The 16,077-nt window shown below is 42.2% G+C and overlaps 1 protein-coding gene across 1 annotated transcript in view; it reads right to left on the bottom strand.

The window, feature by feature from the left end:
- Positions 1 to 282: 282 nt before the first annotated feature.
- sphk1 (sphingosine kinase 1) overlaps positions 283 to 16,077 on the bottom strand; it is a 30,401-nt gene continuing 14,606 nt past the window's right edge. Inside the window, exons 3-5 of the mRNA XM_011478203.3 lie at positions 9,445 to 9,539; positions 9,125 to 9,240; positions 283 to 3,416 (exon numbers count right to left, since the gene is read on the bottom strand). Coding sequence (XP_011476505.1) covers positions 2,777 to 3,416; positions 9,125 to 9,240; positions 9,445 to 9,539 — 851 coding nt within the window. The 3' untranslated portion in view covers positions 283 to 2,776. The remainder of the gene's footprint in view (positions 3,417 to 9,124; positions 9,241 to 9,444; positions 9,540 to 16,077) is intronic.

Below are 16,077 nucleotides of genomic sequence, written 5' to 3'. Positions count from 1 at the left end.
TTTTTTTTTTTTTGGCTTTAAGGGAGAAGAAAAACAAATGAAAACAGAGATCCGCACTCCGATTATTTTATGATTCATTTGTTATAATGATGCCACTTTTAACCTAAATCTGTCGTTTTTCTAAGACGTCGTTGAGCTATCCAGCCGAACAGCAGCTTGACAGTTTTAAAGTTCATTGTGGGATTAGCCCTTGTGCTATCCTAGAGTGGGGTCATCTAAGATAGCACAAGGGTTAACAGAAGTTTCAGCTTCAGGACAGGAAATCACAGAAAGACCCCAGGCTGATCGTTTGTATTCATTTAATTTATGATTCAGTCAAAAACACTTGAGCAGAATGTCTGATCTGACAGTAGAAAAGCGTAAAGACATTCCTCTAAACAAAAAAATAAAAGATCTCTTTGAATAAACAATCATATTGTTCCCAGAAAACATTGGAACTTGTTCACTGCACTGTAAACAATAAAACACAAAAACAGTACAGATGAATTTGCCTCAGTAAAGAGACTTTGAACTTCTTTGTTTACAGCAGATGCGAAGCTGCAGCTCCTGTACGATGCAGCACTACTAAGAAAGGCTGTAATAAATTATTTTTGCAGTTTTTCTCATGTTTGCAAATATTTTTTTTTTTTTTATTCGGCCAGTAAATGAAAGTGAGTGGGATGCACTACCACGTTTGGCCACCAGGAGGCAGCAGAATAAAGGCACAGCAATCAAATTTACACTAAACTGACAGTTCAGGGAAAAATTTAATTTTTATTGATGCTCAAACATTTTATCAAACCATAAAGATTTAGATTTTTTTTGCCTGAAGCAGCAGCTAAAAACAGGTTTTGCAGCAGTTTTCGTATATTGACCCTCAGCTCATTTCCTGCTGGCGTCCCATCAGTGAAAATTTTTTAAAATTAGTGTCTTTGAATTGAAAAAGTAACTTTAATGTTTTAAAACCAGCATTGACAATAAACACAGGAAATACAGTTTGGTCCTTTTCCATAAAAGAAACAGTCGTTGCTTATTGTAGAAAAATGACAAAAATTGTGGATTTATTGGTTTCCTGCCGTTCCCACGATTCATTTAAAGCTGCGGCTCGTTGTTCAGCGTTTTCTGCAGAATCACAGTTTCAACGTTTCATGAAGGAAGGAGAACAAAAACTGCTCACCTCATGCAGGATTTAACAACCCCCCCACCCCCTCCCTCTCTGACCACGCCCATGCTAAGCACCGCCCACCTCCATTAAGGCAGCTTAGTGTTGATTTCTGCCTGCAAACAGAATGTCACATTATCCAAACATGCACGACGAAAACATGCAGGAATTAAATGGTTTTCTCAGACTTAAAAGACACATTGGTGATGAGGTGTGTGTGCACATATGTGCGTGTGCAGAAACACGCTTTCACGCACTGCATAGTGAAAGATGTCTAAAGGAAAGCAGCATCAAAAAGGGGCAATATGCCTGGATAGAGGAAGAACGCAAGAAAGAAAACTGAGATGAAGTATAAAAAGGGACTGCAACTGCGGTAGCGCAGAAGTTGCAGGGACTGCTGCAGCTGCGGTAGAGCAGATGTTGCAGGGACTGCTGCAGCTGCAGTAGCGCAGATGTTGCAGGGACTGCTGCAGCTGCGGTAGAGCAGATGTTGCAGGGACTGCTGCAGCTGCAGTAGCGCAGATGCTGCAGGGGCTGCTGCAACTGCGGAAGCGCAGATGTTGCAGGGACTGCTGCAGCTGCAGAGGTGCAGATGCAGCAGCTGCAGCTGTGTTGCTCTCCCTCTGGCTCAATTATTTCCTTTTCGCTGGTGAAGCTCCATCAAACAAACAGGCAGTTAATCAAAATAATCAACAGATATTTTTGAAGAAACTAAAAAGAAAAATGAAGCTGATAAAAAGCTTTCATCCGTCCAAACAAAGTCTGTCTTTCTAGATTTAATATTGCTGATGTTTTTGTTTTGAATTCGCAGCAGGTTGGAATTTGCTTTTGCAGCATCAAAGGTTCGATTTCATGCTGTAAAATTTACTCGGAAGCCCCAGGAGGTCAAAAGTCACCAAAAGCACAAAGTCCGCCGTCGTCTCAGAGTGAGCTAAACATTTTTAGAGTCGAGACGTGGAGCTCTACACTCGCACAGACCAAGGATGCTGTGAGCTTCGTCTCTCCGGCGCTGCATCACCTCAGATTTCTGCGCCTCAAACCATCCGAGAGCTCTTTACTCTGACAAACGTCAGAGTTTGTCCCAGATGAGCAGATCTAAAGATCAGACTCAAAGAAGCTCACACACATTGACACGGCAGACGATAAACCCACACAGTGACTGTGTGTCAATCGCTGCACAAATACACACTTTCTTCATCCCGTCTAACAGCAGATTAGGATTTTTCCGTTTGTGTACTTTCTGTGAATTTTCAGTAAAACAGTTTTTCCACGTTTCAATAACTAAAATCCTCGTGCGCGCTCCTGTGTCTGTGCATGCTCACTCTTCCTCAGTGCAAAAAGAAAAACACAGTGTGTGCAAACCCAGAAGACGATTTCTGTCCCTTCAAAGGGACAGAGTCGTCCTCTGTGAGCGAGGCTGGACGGGTTTGTTAAAGCTTCAGGAAACACCCGCTACACGCCACGAGAAACACTTTTAAAGAAGAAAAAAGTCATTCCAAATTCTTCACTTGGATCTTCTTTTCTGTGTGTTTTGGACTGGAACTCTCTGCCTTCGCCTCCAAACCTCGTCACAACTTTTACCCCGTGAACCTGCACATCTGGGATTCGAACCGCCGGCAGCAGCTCCCGGTCGTTTCACCCGCTGATCATCCGGGCCAGGCCAGGGTGCACCTCGGCCTGCAGCGGGCCGTACTCCACCACCTCCCCGTCCACCGTTATGATGCCTTTGGGCGAGAGCGGCTCCAGCCTGAGGGCGCGCACCTTGGCGTGCACCAGGTGCTGACAGGGAGCGGCCAGGTGCGTGCCCTTCTCCATCGCCCGAAACAGTCTGAGCAGCGCGGCGCGGGAGATTCCCGCGGTGACGTAGAAAAGGTGAATGACGCCGTCGCTCAAGCTGGAGTCCGGAGCTGCCAGGAGGTCCTCCGCCAGGTGGGACTGGTACATGGCCAGCATGAGGACGAAGTCCTGCTCCTGCACCACCACCCAGTCGTCCGGCGGGCCGGCGGCGGGCAGGTACTCCAGCTTCCCTCTGTAGACGTGCAGACAGGCCAGCCTCACCAGCGTCCCGATGGTGAAGCGGGCCGCTCCGAAGTGACGGTACTTCTCGCTCTCAACGTCCACGTCTGCCACGAAGCCCCAGGCCAGAGACAGGAAGGAGAAGAGGCGCTGGCCGGAGGGGAAGCGGACCGAGACCAGGTCCATGGGGAACACCAGGCCTCGGCACAGGAGGAAACCACAGCTGACCAGGAGATCCTCGCCAAACACCGGAGACGCCCTGCAGAGACACACAAACGCCAACAGACTGAACAAACGGGACCGTCAGGGTCACGACTTTTCCTTAAAGAGAAGAACCGTTTCATTGAAAACTGAAGGTTGCAGACGTGAACGTGGGTCATTTCACCAGGAAGAACAGGAACATCTGACCTGGTACAATCACTTTTCAGGACATTGTTTTCTTATCGGAAGATGGAACTGAGACGATCATCTTATGGTGATTATAGCGTGTAAGCAAATGATGACGACGTAACCATAACAGGGACGTTACCGTCTGTTCCATCACAGACTATAACTCTAATACAAAGAAATACATTTCCATCATATCTGAAATTTGATTTCAATCACATATTTAGGCATTAACCCAAAACAGAGACTGGTGGTCCACCTGATCGGTTTTTGCCCCCATAACTGCTCCTACAGAGGAGGACGAGTCAAACGGACTGCAGGACTTTCAAATATTTCACTGAAATCTCCAAAGAATTTTGAAAAGTTTCCCGCTGCAGCTTGTTGTTTGGAAGCGGAGCTGCTATTGAGAGAAAATGAAAGAGTCTGAGAAAAGGAGATCCAAAGGATGGGAAGAATTACCATTCTTTTACACTAAAAGCATTCTATTTTAAATAAGAAAACCGTGTTAAGAAAATCATATTCAAAAAATATAAATAAATATATGATTTACTTCTTTTCCAAGCATCTGTTTTTGATGAAAATGAATCAAATTGTAGAGGACTTCTGAAAGACATCGACTCACTGTGTTGTGTAATCCGACAGTCCTGAGGGGGCGGAGCCCCGCTGACAGAAGGTTGGTTTGGGGGGGGGGGTCGGCTTATGGGCCTTCAGACAAAGGCGGCCCCATCTGGGAGAACGACGGAGGCAGAGGTCAGAGGTCAGACATGCCTGCTGTCTGCACCCACAGCCAGTCATATTTCCATATTCAGCTTTCTGAATGCAAACCCCGTCCAGCTCTTCCTCAGCCTCATCTGCATTTCCTTAACTTTTGGCCAAATGAACCAACCTGAACCTCTACAGATGAGAAAACCTGGAATAAAAGGCTTTATGGTCTGGATTTAGATTAGTTGGTGGGTCTTTGGCCTAAATTCAGAGCTAATTAAAAGCACTAAAAGGTGTTTATAAAGCTTGTAATAAAAAAAGGCTCTATATCTATGAATTAATCCTCAATTTTGACTTTTTTCAAGGGAAAATTAAATGAGAAGTGAGGAAGAACTCAAAGTTGACACGATCTGTTCTTTTGATCCACTTTATTTTTTCTTTATTCCAGGCTTTTGCCGTTTCCAGAATGCAGTGACCAAAACATTCGACGGACCAATCGGATCAATCACTGCCTACAAACAACGTCTGGCTCCAACATGGCGGCGTCCATATTCCAAAAAGAAAAAGAAAGGCGACTGAAGGGACTTGATTTTCTTGGGGCTGGATGTCAGGCCTTTCCTCACTCGCTCACTCCAGGTCTCACATACAGTCAATGGTTGCATATCAGCGCAATTGCATTACTGTGTGAAGGATTGAGGAGTTCTGTTGGTTGAAAAAGTGTCAACACTGAAGCTAAAGCTCTAATATTAAAGGGTCGAGGCTACGTTCACACCTTAGTTCAAGCTGTCGCCTCCAATGAAAAGTTTATTAAACACATGTAAATGCCCATTTGGGGATTTCATGTTCAAAACTCTGGCGTTCTCGCGTCACTACACACGTTTTTGAGTCTGTGTTCGGGCTCTACCAACAAAACTGTCACCAGAACAGACAACCGGCTGGATCCAAATGCAGCAGAGGTTTATTAGCTCAGCTAAAAGTCCACAAAGCTAAACCCTGGTCAGGCAGGCAGGAGTCGATAACAGGCATGAGAGCATCAGAGGAGAGACGGGGCAGTCAGAGTCCAGGCGGGGGTCGAGGCGAGCAAACAGGGTCAGAAAACGTAAGATCAGGTCCAAATGTAACGTTAAGGAAGGCAGAGCTTCACTCAGTGCAGAGCTTATGTATGCTGCAGTTGAAGAATGATTGAGAGTCAGGTGTGAGGCATCCAGGAAGTGTGCGCTGGGGTTGCTGGGAGTTGTAGTGTAGCTAGAACTCTGGGGGAGACGGAGCTGACTTCTGACAAACGCACTGAAATTGAACATCTGTTGAATCTGGCTGAACCAGATGAACTTTGACCAATCAGGGACTCAGATTTGGTAGTAACATTCGGTCTTTCCAATATGGGAACAGAGCTGTGAAAGGAAAAGCCTGGAGCGAAATTCACCAGATTTGCACCGCTTTGGAATTTGGCACCAATCCGCTTCCGTGCGCCGGTATCCCGTAGCAACAATCCAGTGTGAACACCATGTATGCTGAAAGCGCCGCCACACATGCCCGGTGTGAACACAGCATCACAGTCACTGGTGTTAGCAATGTTCTGAACCAAACCTGCGATCCTCCAATCAGAACCTTTGCCCTTGACTTTCTTTAAAGCGTCACAGTGGATGTCTGGGTTTCCTTGTTTTTTATAAAATGTCTGTCTAGAATCATTCTTCCAGCTTGATTCCATTCAAACAATATCACAAAAAAAACATATTGAATACGTTTAAACATCTTCAATAAAGATACAAATCAAGTCCAGTTGGAGGCTTTTTGTTTTTCTACTAACAATTTAAACTTATTTGGACATTTAAGATCATTTGGATTCCTGGAAATGACCTGAACTGACTTGCGTTTAAACAACTTTGATGGATTTTACCTCCTGGATCCATTTTTGTTTGGTTTTTAATTTTAATAAAACTAACATTTCGTCTTCTCACTTGTAAACAAATTCTGACATAAAATGTTTTTAAATGAATCCATTTTTGTTTGTTATACATTCATTTTATTGCAGTTTGCCTGCAAAAAAAAAAAAAATCACCATAAGCTTTGCTTTAAAATGTGAAAATCTAGAAGAAAACTGAAAGGGAAAGAGTTTCCTCCCCGTGTACGCAGAAGAGCTTCAGTTTCTCATCTAACGCTTTTACCAAAGGAAAGATCAGGAAACTCTCCAGATGACACCTGAAAGCCACCAGAGGAGACAAACTCTTCCTCACGTCAAAAAAAAAGATAAAAAAGTGGCAGCTGTCATCCTGCAAGCCGACGCCCCGCTTCCTTTCTCTGAAACTCATCAAACCCTCAGCCAGGGAACTTGTGCATTTCCACCGCATTGCATAACGCCACATGCGCTGGAGCTGTCACTCATCTGATCCCCGTAGCCTCTGTGAACCCGGCGGTCAGCTGGGACTGACACCAAAAGCAATCCGGCTACAGCCAGAGCGGGACGGCCGGCAGCAGAGATGTTCTGGAAGACCTGAGAGGCAGGAGGAGAGACCACAATACCAAGCCTGGACCCTTCCTCCCTTTGTGGACGGAGGGCCTTTGTTTGACTGACAGCTGATGAATGGATGAGGCTCTTTAGGTGGCAGAACCGTCAGTGAGGGAGGGGAGCTTTCCTCTGATGCTACCAATTAAAAAAAAAAACTAAACGACAGCAGAAAAACACAGATGAAGTCGTGACCTATAAAAATAAGAGCAGCTTAGACAACAACAAGCTTTTAAGTTATGCAACAAAACGGTGAACCCCCCCCCCAATCTATGCTCCCGATGAGGAGAGCAGAAAACACGCATCCGTCCGGTGATCGTCATCTGATTGTTCTTAGTTTTGAATCTGGAACCATGATCCAAAAGAGAATCATCAACGAACGGATGAAGACTTCAAAACACAGCGTTCCATCGTTCATCTCTGGGGTTATGTTCCAAAAATAATCCGCAGTAGGTTGTGAAAGTCCTCGCTACACACTTTATTCACCTTTCAGAGACAAACGTCAACATTTTCACACTTTTCTCTCTTGTTTAAACTCTTATTGGTCAAATAAGTCAAGTTTTACAGAATGAAAACAAAGATCCGATCACGGCTAAAGATTATATAAATGTACAGGAGATTGAGGTCAACAGCCAATCAGCTGTGGTTGGTCCTAAAAGATATATTCAGTTATAATTTCCATAAAACAATCTTTTAAACATGAAGCTTAAAACACATATTTTAGGTTTTTGTTTGACTAATTTCTGACTTAAAATGGAGAAAAAAAGGCTTTGTACCAAAACAAAATGAAACATTTCAGCTCCTCTCAGATCTGAAAAACGCTTCAACGGAAGCGGCTTGTGTTTTAAAATGAAGTTTGATTTTTCTAAAATCGCCTTTTCATCTAAGTGATTGATTCTTTTCTAAAGTGATTTCTAGTTTAAATGATAGCAGAGCACCACCTCCATGCAGGCACATCTCCACCTTCCTCCAGCGGTCGGATGTTTGAGTTGAACTTCAGCAGGTCATCGGCGTACGTGATTACATGTGATTATCTGCCGACATGTGAAAAGCTGATTAAACATCTGCGTCAACTAAACAGATGTTAGCCGAACAAAGCCTCAGAGGACAACGAAGTACCAATCCTAAGCTCTGCAGAACCTTCAACCAACGGGCTTTTAAAAAAAAAAAAGAAGAAGAAGAGACATTGAAGAGGAGTGATGAGGAGGCAGCCTTCATCAGGGGAACCTGCTGAGTCACTGGTTGCCACGGTGAATCAAGGAGGCGAAAGGATGAAGAACACACAGCATGACTCTGGACCGAGACACAGCTGTTGTTTGAGAAAGAAATGACTTTGAGAATCCTTTAAAATGAGGGTTTGATGGGGAAAAAAAACAAGCTTTTGATCATCAAATAGGTTTTTTTTAAATATGGCCAATAACTATTAAAGCAAGTTTAAGAATCCAAAAAAATAGTTTTATTGTTGTAAACATTAAAATTAGTTTGGCTCCGCCCAGCATATTTTCTACGAGACCAATACGATCTTTTTCAAACGGAATATTTTCATCTGCTCCTGTTTCACAAAACAGCATTTCTGGAAATCACAGAGATGCTATTTTGAGCTTCATTTTCTTTGTAAATGTCCTCAATAATTAGAAAGAACATGTTAAAAACACCCGATTCATCACAGTGGGTTTTTAAACGTGATTTTATTTTTTTAGATTTTTATTTGTGCAACTGTACAGCAAAGTTTGTAACTAGTTTGTGTTTTTTTTACCCCATGTCATATAGAAATACTCCATCACTGGGATTATTTCCAGCACACGTCATGATCAGCTGCTGTGGTTATCCTGAAGTGAACCCGTCTAATACCAGAAGAATGTGCGGATCTTTCTGCTCTGCAGAAAAGCCACTCCTCCGTCTTAAACAGCTGAATGCAGTTCAGGGGGTTTTAGGTATGTGTTAACTTATGCACCTGTTCAAATTCTACCTCTGCGTTCCATTCAGGAGCAACACCTGAATAGAACACGCCGTCATCAGCGACCATCAGATGAAAGCTTCACCTCGCTCTCAGTCAGCTGTGATTCAATCATCTGCTCCTCTTTCTGTCCCCGCCTGAACTCTGAGGAGCAAATCAATCACTGATTCTGAGGAGAGACATGCTTTTACTCTGAAAAGCCTCAGCTTCTTCATTCCCAACAGCAGCATCAAAGGTGTTGCTGGCAGTTGTACATTCCTTCGTTACCCGACTGGTAGAGCCGGTTCCTCTGTGGACGTTTGACGCCACGCTGCAAACATTCCCCTCTGAATGACTCGGTTGCGTTTTTGGCCAACCGACTGAGATTGGGAGTTGAGTTTCAGTGCTAAAGCCAAAGCTGTTTGCGCTCTCTGCTCACCGGGAGTAGTAATGCACGGAGGCTGCCAAGGCGTTGCCTGATCCACCAGGAAGGATGCCGAGCGGCGTCCGGATGGCCTCCTCCCAGTCTGATCTTTCCAGCAAACCATTTATCACCTGGCAGAAAAAAAACAGGATTTTAAACAGTTTTTCAGTTCTTTTTTTTATTTTTAAATTCCTTCTTTTCTGAGGAAAGAATAGTTTGGATTCCAGTTTAAGCTAAAGGATTTAGATGCAAATAAAAAATCTGTTTAATTATTGTGTTAGAGAAAGGCTTGGTGGTAATTTCCTGCAAACAGGTTTGGACTCGCCTATTCTTACCTCATACAGAAGGCCATCTCCTGACATGATCACTAAAGCATCCCATTGCGACAGGTCAGCTCCTTTGACGAGCTCGCGGGCGTGATTCTGCCGCTCTGGAAACACAAACAACAACACAAAAACAGGCTAAGTACAGCTGTGTGTAACACACACACAAACGATGAGCAACCTGACAGACAAAAGGATGCATTTGGACAAAATTGGGGTTATTTTTAGAAAACAGCATCCAGGTTTTGTCAAACAAACATATCAACTTTCACATTCTGCTGTTTAAAAAATGGATTTAACTTTGTCTAACCATTTGAGATAAAAGTCAGTTTTTCAACAAACAAAACATCAATGAAGGTAAACAAGAAAGCAGATTGATTTTTTGTAGAATTTTGTAACTAATAGGAAAGCTTAACTTCCAGAATGAAGCCCATTAAAAAACAAAATTATTTGGATTCAGCTCGATTTCCAGTTATATCTTCAATGGGAAATAAAGTCAAACTTTAAGATAAAATTAAAGGTATTTACAGCTCAACAACGTTTTTTGATACATAGATGCTATAACTAATGGGTTTCTATTTTAGTATGATAGTATGAGAGAGGAAAAAAAAATCACTAAAAATCCATCTTTTAAAAAGGATCAAGTTTTGGTATAAAAAAATAGATCTTCACCCATTTTTGAAGAGAAGATTTTCAATGAGTTAACAGAGAACATGTGTAGTAAACAAAAACCTGATTTAACAAGGAGCAGCAAAAACTGTTTCCTCTTTCTTCGGGGATCATACTAGCATCCACAGACTTTTTCATTTTCCACGTTGACTTAGTAAAGCTCCTAAGTGCTGAACGTTCGGCTCTTCAACTGCTGGGAGCTGCACATAAATGACTCGATCTAATGTGACTTCCTCCTTCTGCCCTGAAACTCTGCTTTGGTTGAGCTTTCATGTAAAACACAGGACCGTTTCATCTTCTGCTCCCATTTCAATACAGACTACTATTTACTCTGATTATTCATTAGAGCAGATTTGATTCCAAATCATGAATTGGAAGGACAGTAAAAGTGAGGCAAAAGCATCTGTGCGCGGTGAGATTGAAGGAAATCCTCGTTTTGGGGCATCTGTCTGAGTGTTTTTCACCCGCTGCTGCACCGTTTCAGCAGCGGCCATCATTTAAGGCTGCGTCATTAAACACGTGCAGAACTTCCCATCAGATTAGTCATTTCTGGTTCTGGTTTGAAGAGAATTAGGATCAGGAAATCTTGTAGCGAGAACCAGTGCACTGACACTCTCAGTTTCAGCAGAAATGTTTTGTTTTATTACAATAAGCTCAACTTTGTTTTTTCTGTCTGAGTCACAAGAAAAATGATAAAACAATGACGAAAACCATAACAGCAGTTTGCGTGGCTCAGGTTTTTTCCAAGATAAACATGACAAATGAATGAAAAATCTGCTCCTCAGATCTCTCACAGCCTTGAGTGTCAGCAGACAGTTGAAGACGTTTAAATTAAATAACATGTCTCTGCCCTTTCAAAATAAGATCATCTGAAAATCAATTTAAAAAAAAATCCCAATAATTTGCCGTTTTTCTTCCATGAAAATGATCACAGGGATGCAGCAAAATAACCAGGAGGGTGTCCGTCTGCGTCACTCTGGTGTAGCCGGTCTGCCCAACAACAACAGACCATCCAGTTACGGGCCGAAGCTTGTAAACAAAACCATGTGACTAAAGATCTGGTCAGTCATTGGCCAGGAACTACGAGGGCGGATCAGAAACATCGGGTAAAAGAAGGACGAGCTGCGCTTCACAATCTTTATCGGGACAGTTAATTTATTAAGACTTTATATTTCTATGACCAGTTTTGAACGTCGGGAACAAAACCTTTTACTTGTTACCGTATTTTCCGGACTATAAGTCGCCCTTTTTTTCATAGTTTGGCAAGGGGTGCGACTTATACTCCACAGCGACTTATATTAGAAATAAATTGAAATAAATACATTGTTAACCCTCCTGTTATGTTCATTTGTGAGGAACAGAGATGATGTTTCTGGGTAAATTTGATGTATGAGGTATGTTAAGTGTTAAGAGGATGTTAAGTGACTCAGAGAATCAGCAAACCTTTTTTTACAGTAAGATCTTGAAGGCTAACAACATAATATTCTATTTTCCAATGATTTCATAGATTCAGAAATGCAATAAAAATGACAACTGTTTCTACAAATACAGGATGAAAACAGAGTATTAGTTGGAAAATGATGCTTCATGAAAGGAATAAATAAATAATTATGAGAAAGAATTACTGTGAAATTATGAGATAAACAGTCTGCTATGATTGTGTCATATGAGGTTGTGCAAGTTATTAGTTCTTGGTCTCAGATTTTGTCAAATAAATTTCCAGTCAAAATGCGACTTATCTGTGTTTTTTTCGACTTTATAATGCATTTTTGGGCTGGTGCGACTTATACTCCGCAGCGACTTATAGTCCGGAAAATACGGTACTTTGGTACTGCTTTTTGTGCTGCAAGGCGGTAACTGGCAAGGAGACGTGCGGCGTGAGCTTCAACTCAGAGGAGGCTAGAAACTGCAGGGCTGAGGAGGCGTCGCTATGCAGGTACGCTGATAAGTGTTTATGACATCTAAAATGTCGGGAAAACCGTAAGAAGCAATGTGGATCAGGATAAAGGTTGTTTTGATGAAAATGAATCCATCCGACCACATTTCAATGAGCTGCTGGGTCTCATCGTTGTCGTGTTATGGCAATTATCATTCAGCCAAATATCATTTGCAAGAAACGAGGCGCATGGGATGTGCGCTCTCTCTCTCTCTCTATAGGTCAACTGTGACCCTGATTTTCAGCAGAGTTCTGACCTGCAGACAACTTGGCCTCAACTTTCAGCGCCGCTGATAACAGCTGCAGAAGGACACGCCCCTTTATCTAATGTGAACGGCTGTTAATCAGCAGAAAATGGAATACCAGCCTTGGACAGTCGACAGGATAGACCCTTTTTTATTTAACTGCATTACCTTTTAATAATAATTATAATAAAATTGCCAAATCAATTATTAAAGATGGTTAAACTGATTGAGTGATAATTATAGCACTTTACTTGTCCCAAAAAGTCATGGTTTTTTATGTCTATTTTTCTGATATAGTGTTATTCTTTAATCATAATCATTATTTTTCTAATTAAAATAACCTGAATATATTTTAAATAACTGATCTGTTTGTGATATGTTAATATACAAATTAGAGTTTTGTCTATTTTACATAATTATCAAGTAATTCAACGTTGTCATGTGATTTATTGATGCTTAAGGATTCGAAATGACCTGAAACTGTGTTGGCATTGATATCTGATAAATTATGTAATAAAATGGTTAGAGCAGAACAGGGGTGGGATTATATAAGTTCGCTTCCTTCCACTCCCATTCAAGCAATATTTAATGTATGTCTAATTATTCTAAGTTTGATATATCTTTGTCTGAATGTATGAATGCTAATTGTGTTGTTTTTTTGCATTATTCCTGCTTTGATTGCTTGAAAGAAGCATTTCAAACCAAAAATCAAATCAAATTTTTTTAAGGGAATACTGGTAAGGAACTACAAGGCGCCTTTTAGGTTGACGTCACAGGTGACAGAAAAGCATTTTTAACGCTGTTAACATAAACGTTTATTCCTACTCGGTTGTACGTCGGCTGCGGTCGCCGTTTGGTCCAGTTGTTCCGCTCTGAGGACGGTTTGTATTCAGACGGAGGAATCCCAGAGCCAACCGAAGCTCGGCCCGATTGGAAACGAACAGAGACCAAAGGTGGCCATTTTCTGTCCAATTTAAAATCAGAATACTTAAATGTTTAACAGTTTTCAGATTAAAAAGGAAAAACCTATTAGAAAAAAAAACAATTTAGAAGTTTTAAAAAGAATTTTAATAATTAGGAATAAAGAGAAACCGAATCTTAAACCGGATCAGTCAACTCCAACTCCAAAATTCTGAACAGTTTTTTTGTTTGTTTTGTTTTTATTACAGGCTGCTCTGCTGCAAGAGTTCAAATCGCCGGCCCATTTTAAGTGCTGGCTCGGTTCCTGGGTTCAGAGGGATCCTTTTTCCGAACGGCAGGACCAGATCCACAGAGACTAGAGTGGGCTGATGTTTGTAAGGTGCTGACAGGACACATCCTGCTCTTCTGCTGCGCTCAGCTGAACCCCCCCTGACCATCTGCTAACCAGACTTTTCAACCCTCCTCTGTGGTGGAAAAAATAAAAAAAAGACCTACAACAAGTGATAACCTAAGCTTTGATCGAGCTTACAGAAGAGGTTGGACCACAACGATTGTGGAAAACATAAATACATCAGGAGGCAGACATAAACTGTGTGCCAGCACAATTCATCACAGGTAGTTATACATTCATATTCCAATTTCAGCCTAAAATTTGGTCCCATTAGATGTAAATAAAACATATTAGACAAAAAAAACATTGAACATTCATAAAACTTTTAAATCAATGACTAAATATTTTTGTATGAAAACCTAATTGAGTTTTTCTTATGTTGTAATATTCATGTCTCTCACTAAACTTTTACAAGTTTGATTCAGACATTCATGTTTTAAATGTTCACAATATCTTTGTGAAAAGTGTGCAAACAACAGAGAAACGCCCTTTTTGTGAGTTCGCCCCGCTAATGCCATTAAAAATCTGCAACTTCTGATTCCAACATTCAAGACAATGACCTCTTCCTGAGGTCAAAGGTCAACAAAACTTTGGTTGTGGTTGTAGACCTAACCTGGTGGCCTCCTGGAGATCGCTCGAATAAAAAATGTTCTTTTCCCAAATCGTGCAAATCGACAAATATCATCTTTTGACATAAAATGGGTGTCAAGTTGTAGGTCCTGCGACCATCCCATAATGACTTGAAAACTTTCTTTGGAGACCCTTGACACGTGTTTTCTGGTTTCGTTATTGGATTTAGAATTTTTCTTTTTGAGCCCCATTCATTAATTTGATGGTTTTACCCGCTGTGATGTCATGGGGGAGGGGGGGGGGTGTCTCTCACTTTGCCCAGAATTCCTTTTCCACAGGTATTAAGTGTTTGCACATTGTTATTACACTTTTGAGTTTGTGGCTGATATTTTCGCTCAAAGGCGCAGTAAGAAAGTAGAATTGCGAAAACAAGATGTGCTATGGCGGGATTCCCTCCCTCCTCCCTAACTACTACAGAACTAGAACTATAGAGTGCTATAAAGGACTATAAAGGCAAAAGATTTGAAAACAATTCGGACACCGTGTACACTGCTTTTTCTTTTATCGCGTTTTAGGAAAAACACAATAAATATGAACGACGACTACTCCACTGTGTTCTGATGATGAAAACTTGATTCATAAAAAAATAAAAATAAAAAAATTGTTCACAAAAGTTGTTCCAATGCAATGCATTGTGGTCTATATTCGCCAGTCTGGTGAGCATCCATGCTTTTTCACAGAGACTTCTGGGAAATTTTTAGCACACTTGATTTTGGAATTTCAGATTTGGACAGCGCTGCAAAATGCCGAACGCTCTGTAGCGCTGTTGCCTAAAGTCCTGGCGGGGGGGACCAGAACCAGAACACCAATGGGGGACCTTTCTGTGTGGCGTTTGCATGTTCTCCCCGTGCATGCGTGGGTTTTCTACGGCGACTCCGGCTTCCTCCCACCGTCCAATAACATGCTTCAGACAGAGGCTGCAGTTAAAGATCAGCACATCTATGCAGTATTTACAGGATTCTATGGCATTACCATAATCCCACCATGTCAACATGACTTGTAAATGAAGTTTTTGGATGCTGAATGTCGTTCAGAGCCATCAAGCACTGAGGGAACTACTTTCTTTATCTCAGAGGATGCCTAGACTCTCATCCGCCTGGTACTCTAACTATTTTTGAGCTCTTGTGAACAGCCGTGTAAAGTTACACATGAAAGCTCTAAAAATGTCAATAGAGTGCAGCATTGGTGCAAGGCTCCGCTTTCTATGTTTATCAGGAAACCGTGGCTCATTTGAACCCTAATAACATTTGTACGAGCGGCACCGTCCGCCTGCTTGTTGGCCTCTCGTGGCGGCGGCGCCATCACCGCTTGGTCCTGACAGACCGACGAAACGCAGCGCAGAACGAGAGCGGAAAGGCTTCAAAGGAACACCTGAAAAGGAATAAGAAAAGAAGAGAAAGAGGAGCTGCACACGGAGGAGGTATCGGGGGAAATCAGTCTAAATATTTTATCAGGGTGCGTGCGAGTCTGAGCAACACGGCCGGCTACCATCCAGAAAATGTCTGAGGGATAACAGACTGCCTGAGAGCTGGGCTGCAGTTCCTCCACAAACACACCACAGCAAACAGAAAACGCGCCACATTCACCAGACCCCCCCCAGCAGGGAGGTGCAATTTGTCCTCCACGTCTGGCAGCTCCTCAAACCTGCAGAGCGGCAGGAGTCGGTCCACCTCTGCAGATACAAGACGCCTCCAGCTGCGTCCAGATGCCAGTGCAGCACAGTTCTGTGCCTAACATATCAAAGAGCAAATGTCCTTTTGCTTCTAGTTATTTATCTACTTCCCCAGAAACTGCAACACAGGGGGCATCTGGTTCATCAATCTTTCACATCTCCCTTAAAGATCCAATCTGAT

This window comes from Oryzias latipes, chromosome 1, assembly GCF_002234675.1.
Source record: "Oryzias latipes chromosome 1, ASM223467v1".
NCBI classification, from domain to species: Eukaryota; Metazoa; Chordata; class Actinopteri; order Beloniformes; family Adrianichthyidae; genus Oryzias; species Oryzias latipes.
The sequence above is the reverse complement of the archived record's forward strand: the minus strand, read 5'-3'. Positions and strand labels throughout refer to the sequence as shown.